At 36.6% G+C, this 19,976-nt stretch overlaps 2 protein-coding genes across 2 annotated transcripts in view; both read right to left on the bottom strand.

Annotated features, from left to right (window-relative positions):
• RNF43 (ring finger protein 43) overlaps positions 1 to 10,958 on the bottom strand; it is a 58,517-nt gene extending 47,559 nt beyond the window's left edge. Inside the window, 2 exon segments of the mRNA XM_057714393.1 lie at positions 9,245 to 10,045; positions 10,945 to 10,958. Of these exon segments, the coding sequence (XP_057570376.1) occupies positions 9,245 to 9,496 (252 nt within the window). The 5' untranslated portion in view covers positions 9,497 to 10,045; positions 10,945 to 10,958.
• Positions 10,959 to 16,771: 5,813 nt separating this feature from the next.
• Positions 16,772 to 19,976, bottom strand: part of HSF5 (heat shock transcription factor 5) — a 46,536-nt gene continuing 43,331 nt past the window's right edge. Inside the window, exon 6 of the mRNA XM_057716116.1 lies at positions 16,772 to 16,893. Within this exon, the coding sequence (XP_057572099.1) occupies positions 16,823 to 16,893 (71 nt within the window). The 3' untranslated portion in view covers positions 16,772 to 16,822. The remainder of the gene's footprint in view (positions 16,894 to 19,976) is intronic.

Here is a 19,976-nt window from a genome sequence, read left to right as displayed (position 1 = left end):
TAGCCTGTCCCTCTGCCCTCCAACCCAAAACTATATTTTACCCCAGGTATGGAAAACTTAATAGGACCTAATTCCAGTAAAAGGCCAATAAAGTCCTTCACAAAATTAAAAAGAACTTGGCCACAAGATTTTTAAAGCCAGATAACCAATATGATTGTAGAAGATACAAAAGTGGAAGAACATGAAACCTGAACCATGTAAAAGATTTATTTTTAAGAGTGCATAATTCATAAGACTGTAGGAAACGGTTCAAAGGAAAAAAGAATGGAACTCTATAATTATTTTTTAGGAAATAGTAAGATTAGTAGGCATAAAACATAAGGCCTTCAGTCTCATCCAAATTATTCTACAGAAATAACAATAGCACAGTGTTTCTCAATTATCATATATTTAAATATGCACAATAGTACCCTTTTGATATATTAGCATGCACAAAATTGATAGGTACATGATAACTGAATATGCTATTTAAAATTACAGTAGTATATGGTTGATTTCCATCATAATAGAAGTACTCCAGATTTTTAAAAAACAGACAGGGATCTCGAAGATAGTTATGTTGTCATCTTGAATAAGGACCACTGCCTTAGATTCAGGGATCAGAATACCTAAATAATCTAATTTCCTATCTCCAGGAAAAATGTGAGACATTGTGTGTACACTTTTAAAAACCCTAATTTAAATCACTTTGATTATTTTGGTGTTTCTGAATTTGCAAATTAAACACAAATTCTAATATATTAAAAAGTATCAAACAAAACAAAATGAACTGTAATGTTAAGAACCCAGATAAAAATTAGAGTATGTAAAGTAGCTTATCTGTTATTTAAAAACAAACAAGCAAGAAACAAGCTTTTTAAAAGAGATTCCAAGTTTTCCATTATAGCAAATAGAAATTGAAGGGCCCAAGGACTCCCTCCTTTAGGAAAAGCAATGGAGCCTCAGGATAGAAGACAAACAGATGGAAAGCAAGCAAAGTTAGCTCATTTTACAGCCTCTGTTCTCTGACTTCAGTAACCATATAGACACCAAGAGCCACAACTGTTCTACTTATATCAAAACAAATTAGTAAAATATTGTTTATTTTTATGGGCCTTTCAGTGAAACCACCATGATGAAGGGTTGTAAGCATTCCTTGAATCGATGCAGTTTCACTTAATATTTGGAGAGCACAATTCCTTTACTACACATAAGCAGATCTTTGTCAGATATCAGTTTTTATATCTAAGGTCATCTTAGGTCGGGCCAACCTTCTTATAATTGCACTGTAATATTGTTCTCTGTTTGACTTCTAGTAATGTATACAAATGCTTTTTAAATTAAGTGAACTGAGGGTAAATTAGTTTTGAGAATTTGGTTTCATTTCTTGAAATAATTGAGATTATTCTAGGATAACAGTTCTTAATCTGGAGTCCTTAGATTTCTACACGTGCCTCAGAGATTCAACTCAGAGATTTTATGCAAAATTGTATGTTAAGTACATATGGTCAATAACTTTCATCACATTCTTAAGGGGGCCAGTGACACCCCCCCCCCAAAAAAAAGGATTGAAAACCACTGTGTTAGGGTATCTCAAAATCAGAACTGGGAATCACAAGCCTAAGGACTAACAGGATAAGGTCCTTTGGAAACATGCTAATATCTCATAATCACAGATTTTAAATCAGTACCCCAATACATTTTTCTTGGAAAATCAGAATTTCCAAAAAGTAGGGGTTGGGCTAGTTATTAAACTAAGCAAGTGCTATGTAAAGGAGCACCTCAAACATACTGATTATAGCTGTATTTACAATTTGAAAATGACAATCAAGGAGACACTATGCTGTCAGTAAGTCAGAGAAATAATTGACTTCACAACATACTTAAAAATGTGATAAGATAAATAAATCTGTTTCATCCTAGAGTCACCTCCATCCTATCACAGTCACTCAGCACCACCGTAATGTTCCTTATATTCATTCAATAAATACTTATTGAGTACCTATTATGTCAAAGGCACTAGCTAAGTAATACTAAAGCCCTATTCCCCAAAACACAGCTTTGAACTAAAGATACAAAATCCCTGCTTTCCCAGAGCTCATAGTCTACTGAGGGGAGACAGACAACTATAAAAGTATGTCATGTGGCAGTAAGTTTATAAAGAAAAATAAAGCAGGGAAGGAGACTATGAGCCCTAGAGGGAATAGGAAGAGTCCTCCAGAATAGGATGGTCTAGGAAGCTGACACTGGGTTGATATCTGAGACTAAGAGAAGAGAATACTTGGGGTATAAGTGGGACTAGTAAGGGGAAAGGCCCTGAGGTGGGAGTAGGCCTGGCTTAACTGAAGGACAACAAGGAGGTCAGAGTGACTGAAGTAGAGTGAGGGGGGAGAGGAGATAAAAGGTGTAGAGGCCAGGCCAGATCCTGAAGGGCCTTACAGGTCATCGTAAAGACTCTGGCTTGTACTCTAGCAATTCTCAAAAGAACAATGAATGCAGGTCAGAGTTAGCTCATAGGGTTTTTCGAGACATAAAGTGGCCAAACTGCTTTACTGATAGCTTTTAAACTGAACTATCAAATTGAGCAACATAGGTTCAAAGAGAGGGTATCTCAGCCATTGACAATATTTTAGCTTTTGAGGATTTCCCTGAGAAATCCACATCCTTGGATAACTTAAAAAGCACACTGGGTCCATCTTTGGATCTAAGATAGATCCAACTTTGTTCTAAGATAATTAACTTGCTTTCTCTCTCCTATTAAGTTTCCCTTCCTATAAAACGGAGCAAGTATCACTTGTATTTGGTTTGCAAGTATCTGTGAATCACTTTAAGCTTCTTGGAAGAAAATCGCTACGTGAATTGGATGGAACATCACCGTCACACAGCTCTCTGACAACACCCTGCTACCAGTGTGGCTCCTGACAGAACAGTCAGAATAGTACACTGCTCACTTACAACATCTTTTTTCCTCTACTGTACTTAGTAATTTGAAGGGAGTAAGAGGAGGGGAAAAAAAGCACACAAAAGTTGCAACACACACTTTCCAGTGAATAAAAATGTAAAGGCTTTTTTTTTTCTTTTTAACACAAACTTGACTTTATTTTTTTTTGAAAAACATAAAGGCTTTTTATTAAAAACAAAAACAAAACCTTGAGCCCCAGGGATATCTTTAAAACTGTATAAAAAGCTAACTATAGCTTATTTCTAGATAAAGAAAATTACAATACACACACACACACAGTTTACCACAAAACCCAAGGAAATGTGTACCCCTAGAATCAGCTCAAAGGACACTAAATAGCCCAACAAGGGCAATAACCAAGGGTACAGCTCATTTATTACCTCCTATTAACCACAGAGATTTATGAATTTGAGTTTACAACAGTTTTGCTGGATTTCCACATGAAGTATGGAACTATTCTATATACAGATCTGTCTGGTGAGTACTTGTATATAAATGAGATATCTCCTTAACTTGAAAACTTATCATTAACAATATCCTGCAGCTTCCTTCTCTCTTCTGGGCGCCATACTTCTGATGACAAAGCCAAGTCAAGAAGGCTCTGAGCTGGGATCCTAGGAGGCAAGTGCCTAAGATTGCTTGTGTGTACAGAGGATTTACATCTGACTGTGTATTGCTGACTACATTCCAAAGTCAATTACAAATTAACTGAATTTTCTGCATCCCCATTAACATAAATAACTGAGAGTTGACTATACCTTGAATATGTATACTTCTTTTAAAGGCTGGCCTCAAAGCACATTCACAAAATATGTGAAATCTCTGCTTCCAAGGAACTCTAACTTGAGCAATGACAGATGCATACTATTTCAAAGTTCATGATGTCAGATTCCTGTATTAGATAACTTACCGCAGACTGTTATAAAATGAATACAAAGGCAATGAAAGTTGTTATACTGAAAGGGAGACACTAAGTAAATGAAACACAAATGAGAGAAATAGAAGAAATACAGCACTTATTAGAAGTCAGCAAGATATTACAGAGTTTGGATCAACTGCAGAGAATAGTACTCACCATTCTCATTCCTTTCTATTCTGGAAAGAAATTCATCATTTATACAAAGCCTACACCAGGGTTTTGTTCATCTGTGGCACTCTTAGATGTACAGAATTTTATTTTTTTTTTTAATTTTTTAAAGTTTTTATTGAATTTGTTACAATATTGCTTCTGTTTTATGTTTTGGTTTTTTTGGCCTGTTTTATGTTTTGGTTTTTTTGCTCTCAAGACGTGGGATCTTAGCTCCCTGACCAGGAATTGAACCCGTACCCCCTGCATTGAAAGGCAAAGTCTTAACCACTGGACCGCCAGAGCAGTCCCTGTTTAGAATTTTAGAGTCAGAAAAGCATGAGCTCTGGGGCTTAAGTTCCAGCTCTGCCACCTACATTAGATCTCGGCAAATAGCTTTTGAGCCTCACTTTGAGCTTCAGTTTCTTTACCTATAACATGTAAAAATAAAAGTACTATATTTCTACTGTATGATATCACTTTTATGTGGAATCTAAAAAATACAACAAACTAGTGAATATAACAACAGGAAAAAAAAAAAAAGCAGACTCACAGATATAGAGAACAAACTAGTGGCTACCAGTGGGGAGAGGGAAGAGGGAGGGGAGGGGCAAAAGAGGGGTAGAGGGGTAAGAGGTACAAACTACTATGGATTATAAAATAAGCTACAAGGATATATTGTACGACACAGGGAATAGAGCCAATATTTTATAACTATAAATGGAGAATAACCTTCTAAAATTATGAGTGACTGTATTGTATACCTGTAACTTATAAAATATTATACATTAACTATACTTCAATTAAAAAAAAATTAAAAAACATCTGCCCTAATCTTAAAAAAAAAAAAAAAGTCTTGTATTTCTCCCATAGCACAAGTTCAGTTTTACAGATGCGAAATCTAAAGCTTAGAAAGACAAAAAACTATTCTGTCCCAAATCACCCAACTACTTAGTGGCAGAGTCAAAGCTAAAAGTCAAGTCCCTTTAGTCATAGTTTTAGTCACTTTATCAACTACAGTTTGCTATATAACGTTGCCTCTCTGGCTTTGGCCAAAACTTTAATTATAGTTTTCTCTTCCTCCCCAAATAATTCGCTTCAGGCCCTGACTACAAGTAAAGTGAAAATGCAAAGATGGGATAACTATGTGTTGACTAATAGGTAGATGAAGGGGCAAGCAGAGACATCTTGCAAGGGGGAATTTGTCCAGGAGGTGTTCACTGCTACTGGCCAAATGCTGCACTCCCGCAGCTCCCAGTGTGGGTCTGAAGCCTCAGGGCAGCACATTCTAATCTTGATCATAACTTTAACCTGGAGTCTAAGAAAATCCAGGACAACCAGCTGAGCAGGAAGAGCTGATAGTTAAAGAACTGGTGGCCTCTCCTGCACTACACTAAGACCCTCCTGCTCTTTTGCTTTGAGAAGAAGGAAGGTTAATTTTGAGTTGTCCCTCTAAGTAACATTTATTAAGAAAGAACAAGAATTGAGACTAAATAGGACTGTAATCATTTTTAGAAGTGGTAGCAACAATGTTACTTAGAAATAATATAAACAAATGGCGATAAGAGGTAAACAAGTCAGAAAACTGCACAATGAGACAATGCACAAACTCCAGCTCATTTTCCTTCCCCAATGGTATAAACCAGGAGAAAAAGAATTATGCAAACGATCAAAATAGTAAGAATAATAGTATAACCACTGTCCTTTAGTCCTCTTTACCAGTCACTGCCAAGCAATTAGGAGATCCTTGAAAGTTTCCTTGACATGGATTTGTGTGTGTGTGTCTCCCACCTTCTCTCTTTTTTCCTTATTGAGATATAATTGACATATAACACTGTATTAGTTTTAGGTGTATAACATATGTATATATTATGAAATGATCACCACAATAAGCTTAGTTAATATCCATCATTACCCATAATTACAAAAAAAAATTTTGGACATGGATTTTTGACGGCTAGTTAGGGAAATACTGAGGCAGAATAGTGATGGAAGGTTACCCTAGATATAAAAATTAAATGGGAAACAAAGATTTTAAAAGTAGAAGGAAATCAGAAGAGAGGGAGAGAGAGGATTTTGGCAAATGCATGGGAAACCTAAGAAGTAGACACTTTAAAGACAATGGCAAACCCACACAGGGATTTGAAATGATATGGTAGTGCAAAGAAACAGCTCTTGGGTAAAATAGGAAGGAAAGCAATATAATTTGGTCAGGGCTAACATGGGGAGTTTTGAAATGGAAAAGACAAGACTTGAGAAATGAAAAGAACACAGCAAAGGCAAGATTTCCTCTTCCATTTTAACTTTCTTCTAGTACTTTAAAGAGAATACTATAATTTAAGACTCTGAACATAACTTGTACAATGGATATAACTGCTGGTAAAGAGAAACTTAAGTATAAAGAGTGAGGAATAAGAATCAGGACAAAAATTCACCAAGCCCTGGCTTTGTATATACATCCATCAGATGAAGCTGACACAAGCAAAATTATTTTAGAGACAGTTCTAGGGCCTATTTTATTATTAAGCAAATTGGGAGCATATTGTCACGGGATGTTTCTCTTTGTCTAAGGAAAATTAAAATTGTAATACAAATGAAAATACAGTTAATTTGGTCCTTATGAAAAAAATACACATCCTGAAATAATTGAACAAAATGTAAAGAAATGTCAGAAACTCTCTGGAAATTCCAGAAACCACAACAAGGTCATTATTATTTCTTAAAATCACTGTTTTCATAACTTTACATTCCCCAATGCACAGCATGCCCAATTTTACAAAGATGTGACTGCATCTTTGAAGATAATCAAACTTCACAGGCAGCTAGAACAATTTATAGGTAGAAGGATAGGTAGAATTATCCAAAATTCTGCAAAGCCAACAGAGAAGACTGCCTTTAGATTTGTGACACCAGGGAACAGATATCAACCAAGAAAGCTAAAGTACAGCAAAGCACAGCTCTAGGACATTTAAAGAGAAGTTCAGTTGAGTGGAAGGCTTGGTTAACCACAGTTGAGCAAACCTGTGTTGCCGTGTCATCTGATAAGGAACAAACAGCATGGATTCTAGAAGTGTAAACCATCTGTCCCTAACACACTAGACTTCTTTGAAAGAGTTAATCAAATAGTGGATAAAAAAGAACCGATGAACATCATGCCAAAGTTTTCTTTTTTTTTTAAATAAAGTCTCTCCTAAGAAGTTACTAAGAAAATTTAGTAATTATTGTAGATTAAAAATTAATAGAAAATAAACCAGGATCAAAACTGAAAGCCTCCAACGATTAATACTAGGCTAGTGTACAAATTTATTAATGACCTAGAAGAAGTTTGTATGGAGACAAAAGGTGAAGAAAGACCGAAAATTGCCAATGATGCAAACTATCTACTGGAAAGCCTGAAAAGGCCTTGCTAAATGATAGATAAAATGAAATTCCCCCTTCACAAAGTAAAGAATCAATACTGAAAGTACACTGATAGATTCCAAGTTAATAGGTTAAAGAGAAAAAGGATTAAGCAACACTTACCAGAGTGAGAAAAAGGGCAAAATAAGAGAAGATATGATAAAGATTAAGGTAATAAATGGCAAAAAGAATGCCAGCTAGTATCTCTTTTATAGTTTCCTTTATGAATACACAGAAACTTTATGTAGAGCTTTATGATAATAGAAGACAAAAAATTTAAAAAAGACACTATTTTATGCAGCATATAATTAACCCATTGAATATCTTGCCACAGGACATTAATAAGGCACAAAGCTTAGTTAATAAGGTTCCCAAAGACCTCAGAGCTACCAGAATATGGTTCTTAGTAAAATTACTTAGGGCAAAAAATTAAAATGGAGCACATACCTCCTGCTTCAAGGTATTAACCAGGCAAGGTCAGGAAGGAAGTTTCCTTTCCAATTGTTGTATTCAAACTGGTGTGTGGTTTCAACTGTTAAATGTTCCTAATTCTATCCTAAAGTTCAAATTAAGTGAACAGACTCTTATCCAAAAAGTCTTACACTATTTTTTCCAGGTATCTTCTTTTTGCCTGTTTATTTTTCTAAATAGCAGAGCCACCCTTTCCACCCAATCCTCCTTCCACTTCACTTATCCCAGCCTCAAAATATTGCCTAAGAAGTGATCACGAAGAACCACTAGTCATATATGTAAAAATCCGTGTTTGGCAAAGAGAGTTCTGCAGTTTGTTAAATTTTCTCATCTTTTTCTCTGAGTGGACAAAAATTTTAATTCATACAATATTTTGGTTCTGTTCACGTCAAAAAATAAAACTCGGAGCGTGGATGCTGAGATGGGTCATATTTAGCAACATTTTCACCTGTGACCAAGAGCTATAGCAAGAAATGTCCTTTTACAAAATGAATTTTAACCAATAAGCAACATAATTTTATAGAATAAGATACTAGAATGCCACATTAAAAAGGAAGAGCCCTCCAGGCTCTATCTTCACCACGGGGAATGAGCAGTTCATTTATGAAATGCTACGGCCCACAGTTCATAAATTAAACACATAAAGAAGTAGGCTGTGAATGAGTTATAGGCAAAATTCACAACCTGAAAGCCCAAGAAACGGTGTCTGAAGAACTTTGTGGGTCAATAAAAAACAGATGTTAAATTTAAAATTTTTGAAAATAATAAAATTACATGTAGACAAGACCAAAGTGATCAGGAGGCAAGTTTACACTTTGTGTCCATTTTGTAATCCAGTCCTCTCCATTTTGGGCTTAGCAATAGGGTGCCACACGTGGTATAAGGCCAGCCGTAGCATTCAAGCTTGACTGAATTTTAAAAGTGACACAGTGATCAAATATGCTCCAAGGACATTCTAGAATTTCAGGGTGCTACAGACCATTAAAATCAGGGTGCTCACTTCAGATCTAAACAGGATATAAAGCACAAGCCTCAAGTTAATTAAATACAAGCCTGTATATTTCATCTATAATAAAACAGTGTCCAGAATAGATCACTTGCAAAGAAAGGTCTTATTATGTAATGCAGTGTAATGCCAGAGTTAAAAATAAGTAGATGATCTTATAAAATATAGGATTTATATGTTTCTTCTCCAGTATAAAATAAGAATTTACTTTAGAATGCTAATAAGGTGATATGCTTAACAAGCTCAAACAAATAGAAAACTAAGCAGCAGAACCCTTGTATGGAATTTGGTTTGGGAGACAAAAGAAGAAAGGCATATTTCAAACAGATGGAAAGTGAAAAAATAATAAAGTCATCCTTACCTGCATTAATTTTCCTTCTGCTGGAGTTATTTCAGCAACACCAGCAAACACACCTTCCAAAGTGAGATTCAGTTTTCCTGTGGGGTCCATTTTCAAGGGGATCACTCTGATAATAGCTTTCTGCTCAGCTGATCTTTCAGACTCCACTGCTGCTGCCAGTACCAGTCCCGTGCGTCCAAAGCCTGCCTGCAGGGTAGCCATCAGCAGCCAGGGCCAGAGGGCAGCCAGCTGTAGCTGGTGGCCACCACTCATGCTACCAGCTGCAGCAATGCACTTCGGCCATACATACTGCTTCCACCAGCTAATACCAAACGCAAGTTCTCAGATCCAGACAAACGGAGGAGGAAAAGACATTTATGCTTCAGTTTCAGAAAGCCGAGTCGTAGTTTTGGCCTTTCGTTTCTCTAAAGTATATTCCCAAGAACAGGTGGTATTCCTGATCTGGCAGGGAAGAAGGTATTTTCAGCCTACTTCTGCTTCAGGTATGTCATTTTTTCCCATCTTCACTATGATTAGTAAAGATAGTGCCACTTCTCTTTGCAATTTTCAATTTTGCTTGATGTTGAATGTCACATCCTGAATTTTTATCATGTCAGGTCACTTGGTGCTGGTCTTCCATATGCATCAAGTTCTCAAGCCACTAAACCCAATGTTAATGAACAAAACAAGGCAAAGTAAACGACTATGGCCATGCATCAAAGGTGAGAGTGAAAAACTCCAGCTCAGAAAACGAAGAGATGGTCCTTTTAAGCCACAAAGTTTGTCAATGGTAAAAGACTAAAGATCACAGGAGAATTTTTTCTTAACGGGGAAGGAGAGGGAACAATATTTCAGGCCACACCTTGAGAGATGTGCAAAGATGCTACAACACGTATTCATAAAAGTTTCAACATTAAACTGTATTTCAGTGTAGCCAAAGTTCCAGGTCCATTTAACTTACAACACTTTTCATGAACTTAAATATACTATGATTTTTCAGTTTTCTACCTAGATTTGCCTATAAATTAGGTGCTAATTTATATGTCTTCCCATAGTCACAGGGTAAACCTGAGCATCACAACCTTTTCCAACTTTCATAATTAGAAGAAATTTGAAAAGGTTGGCTTTCCGATTATTTTTCCCAGTCAAAATTCATATTTCTATCTTTATTTTCCTTTCTCTCTTAGGGATTTCAGCTTTTATTCTCCTGCTTGAGAATGCCAAGTACTCTGATTTCCCATGAGATGCTTTTGGAAACTACTTTATTATCCAGATCTTATCATCTGTAATTTTCTAGGTTCATAAGTAAAACAAAGGACTATTCCTAACATGCTTTCAAATTCCTTGAGGGGGTGGGGAATAAAAGATAGGGGGAGTAAGGAGGTGATTAGTCTACAGGCTCTAAGTAGAACACCCTGAAAAAGTAAAAATAAACCTGAGTAGAGTAGATCTGTGCTATTTCTAGGCACACTTGAGAATCCGGGTCTTTGTACAAACAAAATCTTATTCTAAGATTTCAAAATGTGCACCCTTAAGTAAATATTAAATGCACTTTAACCACAAAGCCCACTGTGTTCAGAGGTCAAGTTAAAAAATCTTATTAAGTCTTCAGAATAAGTGCTGAAAAGCCAATCAACTGAACATGAACCTGTTATATAGATTCTTTTCTTTGGCTGAGGCAGAGGGAGAAAAAAAAAGAATTTCAAAAGAAATCTGCAAACCTGTTGCGCTGTCGGGCCCACTGGAATCCACGGGGGTGAAACAAATTCAATTATGCTTTTATAGATCCTGCTCAAAAAAAGGTTTCAACTGCTTAACCAAGTACAGCTCATTCTTCCACCTTCTTACTCTGCAACCAAACCAAGTGCCCCACACTGCAGGTAGGTGCCGAGAAATTCCGCAGCCTGGAAAAATAATCCATGCAGGTCAAAGGCAGAAACTTACTCCAAGGTTAGAGCTACTGTCCCCAAGAACTCTAAAAACACTTATAAAGAATCCAAAACCATTTCTGAAATCTCCTTTCTAACAAAAGTCCTTTTTCTCCCCAAACAGCATATAAAAATGATCAAATCTTGAAAGAGAAAAGAAGTAAAGTAGCAAATACATCAGCAACAATTCACTACCAGGAACACAGAAAATCCCAGAGGGAGAAGGCAATATCTCTGAATCACGGATAGACTTGGAAAGTTCGGAAGGATTCGAGTGCTTCCCTTCCAGAAAGACAATTCTGGATTTACTCCCTAGAGGAGGAAGCCTGTGGTTTGTAACTGGTGTTCTAGCTCTGACTCCCTCCCCTGGGACTGCAATCACGCTCTCTACCTGCTGACACAAAGTGAGGGTGGAGCAGCTGGAGGCAACCACCCCCATCCCGCCCCTCCTCCTCCTGGCTGGCTGGGGCACGGTGCGCGCACACTTAACCAGACACGTTCCTGTGCTGAGGAGAGAGCGTCTCTCAGCTCCTTGACTCCCTCTATTGAGCCACAGCCAAACTGCATCCAATTCAATCCTCAATACCTTTCTTGGGGTAAGCAAGCTACCACATGTAAATCAGGGCCACACAGACAGATATATAAGCAGATTCTGCACCCAAGAGACACAGATGGTGGTATGAGGAAATAAAGACAAAAAAAAAAAAAAAAAAAAAAGGAAACCCAGAAGATAAAATAATGGACACAAGGTTTTGCAAATACAAGTTCAAAGGCATATTTGCTCTTTCTGGGTTTTAGTGTCTATAAATGCCTCAAAGCCAGAATAAAGTGATCCTGTGCTGTAGTTCATACTGATTTATTGCTGTCTTAAGTCTGCTATCCTGGCAAGAACTCTGTCCATTTTATGCATAGTTTTTCCTCAGCCCTTACAAATTTAAATTCAGTAGCTCTTTTCTAAACTGTGCCTGTACCAAGCTTTAAGATTAGGTGATGTCAGAGGTCTGGAATCTGTTATTTTCTTCTCACATCCCTGGGAAGTGAAATAATACTATGGATCAGACCTGGGCCTTCAATGTGAGACTGCAAGTAATTCTATATCATAAATACAAACAAAGGGGTAAAATATATGTGCTTAATAAGAAGAGTATAGGCAAAAAGAAAACAATTTTTGGTTAATTACCACATTCATGAACAATAACTCTTCTAGTAACCTTGTCTTTAGAAATAATGCAAAAGTTTCTAATATATGTTTCTAAAATTTGAATTTTTTAATTGACCAGATTATATTTGTGCCCAGACATTTTATTTTTGACATGCTACCAATCATCTTTCCAAATTGTACTATACTTAAAAATGGTTAAGATTTATGTTACATGCTTACTGTGGTAAAAAGCACATTTTAAATTGTGGTAAAAAGCACATAACAAAATTTAAAACAATTTTTAATTTGTATAAAAGAATTGTACAGATTGATCATCTGTAAAATGTGGAAAATAACTGCATTGTAGGTTTGTTGTAAAGATTAAATGACATAATGCCTCTGAAGGCAAAAAGTATGAGTGACCTAGTTAACACTGAGAATTTTATTCCTGAAGAGGGTTTAAGGGAAATTCAAAAAGATACATGTACCCCAATGTTCATAGCAGCACTATTTACAACAGCTAAGACATGGAAAGCAATCTAAATGTCCATCGACAGGTGAATGGATAAAGATGTGGTACATATATACAATGGAATATTACTCAGCCATAAGAATGAATGAGAAACTTCTCTGGTGGTCCAGTGGTTAAGACTCTGTACTCCCAATGCAGGGGGCCTGGGTTCCATCCCTGGTCAGGGTACTAGAGCCTGCATGCTGCAACTAAGATCCGGTGCAGTCAAATAAATAAATAAATAAATACTTTTTTTAAAAGAGAATGAAATAATGCCATTTGCAGCAACATGGATAGACCTAGAGATTATCATACTAAGAAGTAAGTCAGAAAGAGATAGACAAATATCATATGATATCACATGTGGAATCTAAAATATGACACAAACGAACTTATTTATGAAACAGAAATAGACTTACGGACATTGAAAACAAACTTATGTTACCAAAGAAGAAAGTGGGTGGGGGAGGAATGAATTAGGAGTATGGGATTAACAGATACATACTACTATATATAAAATAAACAACAAGGACCTACTGTATAGCACAGGGAACTATATTCAGTATCTTGTAATAAACTATAACGGAAAAGAATCTGGAAAAGAATATATATATATGTGTGTGTGTGTGTATCTGAGTTACTTTGTTGTACACTGAAACTAACACAACACTGTAATTCAACTATACAATTTTTTTAAATTAATAAAAAAAATTTTAAAGAGGGTTTACAGGGATAGTTTTGGCACTTTAGGCCTAACACTTAGAGCAGAGAGATAAATTCTAAAGTAAATTCTTAATTTAGCACTTTTTCTTTATTGGTTGGACCTTAAGAACATAATGCAGGTATAGATCTTTTATAGCTCCTTTCCTAAAGAATAGGAGTAGATCTAACTCTTCTGGAGAGAATTTTTTTTAAGTCTGCTATGGTTTTACATTTTTATTTTATGTATGCCATGTAAAAGTATAGCATAAAATGTAAAATACACATTATTATATATCTGATATACGTAAAAATATCTTTAAAGTTAAACTAAAGAAAAAGTAACCTACCAATTGACTTTGCCTCACCCATTCCTGCTTGAAACTTGCAAGGGAATTAAGACACCCAAACCTAAGACTTAACACAGATACTTAGTTGAAAGGAAAAGAATATAGATGTGGTTGCCCTCTCTGAAGGTAACTCTGAGATCTGAGAAAGATGATAATAGGTATCATGAGTCTGGGTACCTTGAGTTACTCAGGATCAAACCAAATAGCTCTATATAGCTTAGTTCACTAATATATTGTGTTTATTTACGCGTACTGAGAAGCAAAGTCACCAGAATTCATAAGCAAGAGAAATTATTCTCTGGCTTCAAAGTGTTGGAGTTATCCCTCAGGAATTGCAGACTGCAACTTCCACAGAGATGCCATAAAGATGCCATCACTATGATAATGAAATGTCCATCTCACTGACACCTACTACCTAACTTTACACATGAGACAGATCACCCTTCAGGATCTACTCTCACATCTGCATTGACTAAAGTTACTGAAGACCTTGATCCTTTTCCAAAAAAACTAGGTTTCTATAAACATGTCCAAGAACTGTCCTTATCCTTAACGGCATTTTAAGGATTCACTCTCTATTCAAGTGTAAATGAAAAAAACCTCAGGACTTTTTCTTAAAAATCAGATTCTTTGAAAAACAGAGCACATTTTCTTTTGAACTTTACTATTATGATTAACAGTCATAATGACTGAGGTTCCTATTAATCACCAATCAAACAGTAAAAGCAAGCAAGACAAGTCTAGTTGAAACACTCACTTTATTGTTGAATGATTGAAATTTATCATGTTTAAGGTGCTGAAATACTGAGGCACTAGTCAGGAACCTTGTTATCATGTGTCAGACCCTACTGACTAATTCACAGAAAGATTTTATTTTATCTTTTGCCACTTTATCTAAGACAGTAATGATAGCTGTAGTTGACAGGTAGCAAGCATGTGCGTATAGCAGGAGATCCAGCTCCTTGGTCTGTTGTATTCATACATAAAAAAAGTTTGGAAAGCTGATAAAGGCATTTCATTAAGTAAGCCTTAAAACAATTAAAACCAAACCCATGCCAAGGTTCCTGCTTGACACATGTTCCTCAAAAGATATTATCACTTTCAACATACACAAAGCCAAGAAAGGCATATTTAAGGGAAGGAATATTACCTACATAGTATATCAGCTTTTCAACATGACAGAGAAAAGGCAAAATTCCTTCATATAGAAACTGGGTCTCCTCTTCACATACTCTGCCAAAATACATAGTCTGACCAAAAGATGCAGGAGTCTTGATAATGTGTTCATCTTTTAAACCTTGCTAATAAAGATGAATAAATGTTCATCACATGGACATCAACTAGTCTAATCAGATGGACCAAACAGGTCACTTTTCAGAACCTATTTTCACATCTAAACTGAGTCACTGCAGACCCATACAGAACTCAACCTTTTCCAAAAAACTACTATCTCTGTAATACGTCTAGGGTTTGACATGACTGGGAAGGCACAATGCAATTTAAGAAATGAATTGTTACACCCACCATGGCTGGAATAGTACTTATGTCGTATCACTAAGTGCCTTTCCTTTTTCACTAGTTTCATATTCCTAGGCTTTCTTTTTGTTTCTGCAGTGCTTATTAGGAAAACTCAGGCAGAATCCAATAAGAAAGTTCTAGTCAATTTAGAAGACTTCACATCAGAAAGTTTCTTGCTGTCATTGGGTGAGCAAGTGAGGGATCAACCTCAGAAAGTGGACACCCAAGACACCTCTCCTAAAAACCAGTCCCCTAATCCTGCTGTTTGAATTTAGGATCCTAAAGAGGGGAGAAGATAACAATGTTATAGTCTATCCCACTTCTCTCAGAAGCTTAAACCATACATAAACTATTAAAAACATCAAACTTCTCTCAGAAGCTTCAACCATACATAAACTATTAAAAATATCAGAGGTATAGCTTCTTTTAGGTGACTGCTAATCAGTTTCTCCCCAAATCTGCACACAATGTCTTTCACAGATAAGAATTTATACTTAATGAATATAAAAATCTAAAATAAGAAAACACTGTGTTACATCTCTTAATGGTTTTGTTCACCCACTGTAAATTTCCCCTTCAAAATAAAAATATTACATATGCATCCTTTATCCTCCTATCCCTCAATATTAATAAAAATATAAAGCTTTAAAACTTTAAAATCTACCAGCATTTATAAATACAATTATATTAAACAAGTTAAATATTTTTCTTTAGAAGACATTAAATAAGTGATATATTAACAAAACCTTCTTACCATTTATGATAATGTGTCATTAACATTAAAGAAAGATATGAAAATAGAAGAATGCTCCCATTAGTAGAAAAGAATCAGGGGCTGTTAAGCGTGATGGATGGTCCAAGTCCGGATGCCTTGCTCTTGAAACAGAATTCTGGGTTAGCAAGTAAGAGCATTTCCTGGTTAATCACTTAGAAAATTAACTCTTTCCCAGAGTTTCCTCCCTGGAATTCCTGACGCATTTAGACCTGTGATCTTGGTGACCTCACATGCCTTTGTTTCTCACACAATTTTCTCTAAAAGGATCACACTGCGACTTGAGACAGACAGACTGAACTCCCCACTGGAGTCGTGCTGACTACTGTTTGAGAGTGGCAAGACGATGAATCAGCACACTCACACAGATTACTCTCTGGTACCACAGATGCAGCTGTTTTTAGATGCTTCTTGACTGTAACAGAAGGCCAGGAACTTTCATTTGAAAGGGATCTGGGCAGCAAAAAAAAAAAAAGGCTGCTAGATGTTTAGTAGTTTATCAAGGTAAACAATCTGAACTGAACAGCTGTAGTAAATACCAAATTCCTAATTCTCAATTAACAAAACAAAGATACTTTTTTCCTTAACAGAACTGAAAAAATCCCAACAGTGTGTCATGTGCAAGGCCAGTCTGCCTCCAGCTACAGCTAGTGCACAATGTCACATTTGTCATCCATTTCTCATTCTTTTAATTCTTCCTCCTTTGGAAAGTGCTCCTGCTTGCAGGCCACATCCACCAGCAGATGAAGATCTAGAAAGAAAAAAGATTTATTTACTCACTCTTAGCCTCTCAAACCGTAGAGTTTGATAGACAAGTCTTTAGACAAGAAGAACAAGTTGCTATGTTTCACCTGCAGCATGGGCTCTAAACTTACATTCTCTCACCAGATTCTCAATTTTTAGGGCATTCCTGTACCTCTAAAGCACACAAATGCAGCCCAGTTGTTAACCCAAAGAGACTAACAAAGTTTAAAATTTCTCTCCTTTTAGTGATGTGGCTAACCCTTTTTTTTATTTCAACTGACTTTTATTATAAGTGAAAAATTAAGGAGAAGTGTCAAAAAGATCAAAGTAAAATAAGCCTACACAAATGAGAATTCATTTCTTTAATGCTACAGATAGGTTGGTTGTGGGAATATGAAAAAGTAATGCCTTCAGAAATATACAATGTTAAAATAAGTAATCACTATCTTTCCAAAGTTGATTATCTCCATAAAATTTCCACTTATTGACTAACACAGCTGATTCTCTTATAAAAATGTCTATCTGGATTGTCTGTAAAAAATAAAGTATACCCTTCAAGGAGGTCAAGAAACAAAGAGCAGTTCATTAAGAATGGAAAGAAGTAAAAAAGTAAGCTCTCAGCTTAGGTAATAGGTTCTGCAATGTAAAAAGGTAAGACCACGTACAGAATAGAGTTAAATAGGCCTATCTGAATAATACAGGCAGAAATAAAAGAATCCTACTGTGGCTTCTAGATTCAGTCTAATTAGTTTACAACTTCTAGAGCAACATTACCAGGGAGCCCTTTTAGGTTGACTTTTTAAAATAAATTTATTTATTTATTTACTTATTTATTATTATTATTTTTGGGGCTGCATTGGGTCTTTGTTGCTGCATGCAGATATCCTCTAGTTGCAGCTAGTGGGGGCTACTCTTTGTTGTGGTGCTTGGGCTTCTCATTGCGATGGCTTCTCTTGTTGCAGACCACAGGCTCTAGGCTCCCAGGCTTCAGTAGTTGTGGCACAAGGGCTTCAGTAGTTGTGGCGCACGGGCTTAGTTGCTCCGAGGCATGTGGGATCTTCCCAAACCAGGGTTCGAACCCATGTCCCCTGCATTGGCAGGCAGATTCTTAACCACTGTGCCACCAGGGAAGTCCCTTTAGGTTGATTTTTAAGCTTACAATTTTGTCCTAGTAGCATTTTGGAGTTAAACTAAATTATATAGAATGAGTCCTTTATTTCCTACTGGACATACAGAGACTTTTGTTCTATATTTGTAGACCATCACCTCTGAGGGACTGATCAACAGCCTGGGCAAGAGAGCTGATACGATAAAATAATCCTACCACCACCTTTGAGAAAACCTAGAGGGCATTTGGAACAGTACCTAATTTTTGCCGTATTTTGTAAAAGGAAGACCAATCACTAGGGGAAGGTACTAGCTCATCTGGTGAACAACACTACAACCTATCCATAAAGAACAAGCAATTTCAGTGGTTAAGGCTCCACATTTCCACTGCAGGGAGCACAGGTTTGATCCCTGGTCAAGGAACTAAGATCTGGCAAGTCGTGCCACCAGGCCAAAAAAGTAAATTAAAAAAAAAAAAAGAATAAGCAATGTATAGAGGCATCTTATAAAGCGAGAGCAGACATCAGTTTATCACTTAAAACTGGCTTCTCGTACATCCATGATCATGGCAGCATTATTTACAACAGCCAAAAGGTGAAAGCAATCCAACTGTCCATTGATGCATGAATGGAAAAACAAAATGTGGTAGATATGTACAATGGAATATTATTTAGCCTTAAAAAGGAAGGAAATTCTGACACATGCTACAACATGAATAAGCCCTGAAGACATCACACTAATTAAAATGTTAGTCACAAAAGGACAAATACTGTATGCTTCTGTTCATATGAGGTACCTAGGGTAGTCAAATTCACAGAGACAGAGAGTAGAATGGTGGTTGCCAGCGGCTGCAGGGAAGGCTGTAATGGATACGCAGTTTCAGTTTGGGAAGATGAAAAAGGTTCTGGAGATGGATGGTGGTGATGGTAGTATGTAATGTGAATGTACTTAATGCCACTGAATTGTACACTGAAAAATGGTTAAAAAGGTAAATTTCATGTTATGTATATTTTACCACAAAAATGGCTTCTTTACAGTCTAAATAACAGTGAAAATTATTACAGTAATATCTTAATCTATATAATATCTTTTTTCAAGTAACTAAAATGCATTATTGTAAGGTCATCTAATTAATCCTGAGGAGTAAAGAGATGACTGAAAGAACTTCTCTACTATATGACTAGTAAGTAAAGCCAATGGTTTCTAAATCTTGCTGCACATTGGAATCACCTGGGGATCCTTCAAAAAATACTGAGATCTAGGGCTTCTACCCCCATACATTCTGATTTAATTGCTATAGAGTGCAACCTAGGCATCAGGATTTTTAAAGTTGACCGGACCAAAGGATACAGAATGAGTAATACCTACTTATGATCATTCTCTAAACACTTCAACTCCCTATCAGAATAAGAAGGACAGGCCATATGGTAATAGAAAATACTAAAATAAGATTTTGGAATATGAATAGACCCAACCACAACCCTACTTGGAAAGGAGAGTAGGAATTCTTGATGACAAAGGTAAAGGCTATAAAGCAACTGCAGATCTCTTATGGGGAGGTAGACTGAACAACAACAAATCCTCTTTTTTTCAGTGAACAAATGTCATTTATTTAATTAAGACTTTATCATACTGATAGGTTTAAATAATGGACAAAAGCACATCACAGATGGAATGGTTAAAGTAACTATAGTCTGTATGGCTCTATAATAGCCTCGGAATGAGTTATGTAAAGCAGGGGTCCCCAAGCCCGGGCCGTGCACTGGTACCAGCCCCAGGCCTGTTAGGAAGCCCGCCGCACAGCAGGAGGTGAGCGGCGGGCGAGTGAGCGAAGCTTCATCTGCCACTTCCCATCGCTCCCCATCGCTCACATTACCACCTGTACTGAACCCAACGCCCAATGCCGCTGCCCCCGCCCCCCACCGCCGCAGAAAAATTGTCTTCCACAAAACTGGTCCCTGATGCCAAAGTCTGGGGACCACT

The sequence above is a fragment of the Hippopotamus amphibius genome, chromosome 17, assembly GCF_030028045.1.
Source record: "Hippopotamus amphibius kiboko isolate mHipAmp2 chromosome 17, mHipAmp2.hap2, whole genome shotgun sequence".
NCBI classification, from domain to species: domain Eukaryota; kingdom Metazoa; phylum Chordata; class Mammalia; order Artiodactyla; family Hippopotamidae; genus Hippopotamus; species Hippopotamus amphibius.
The sequence above is the reverse complement of the archived record's forward strand: the minus strand, read 5'-3'. Positions and strand labels throughout refer to the sequence as shown.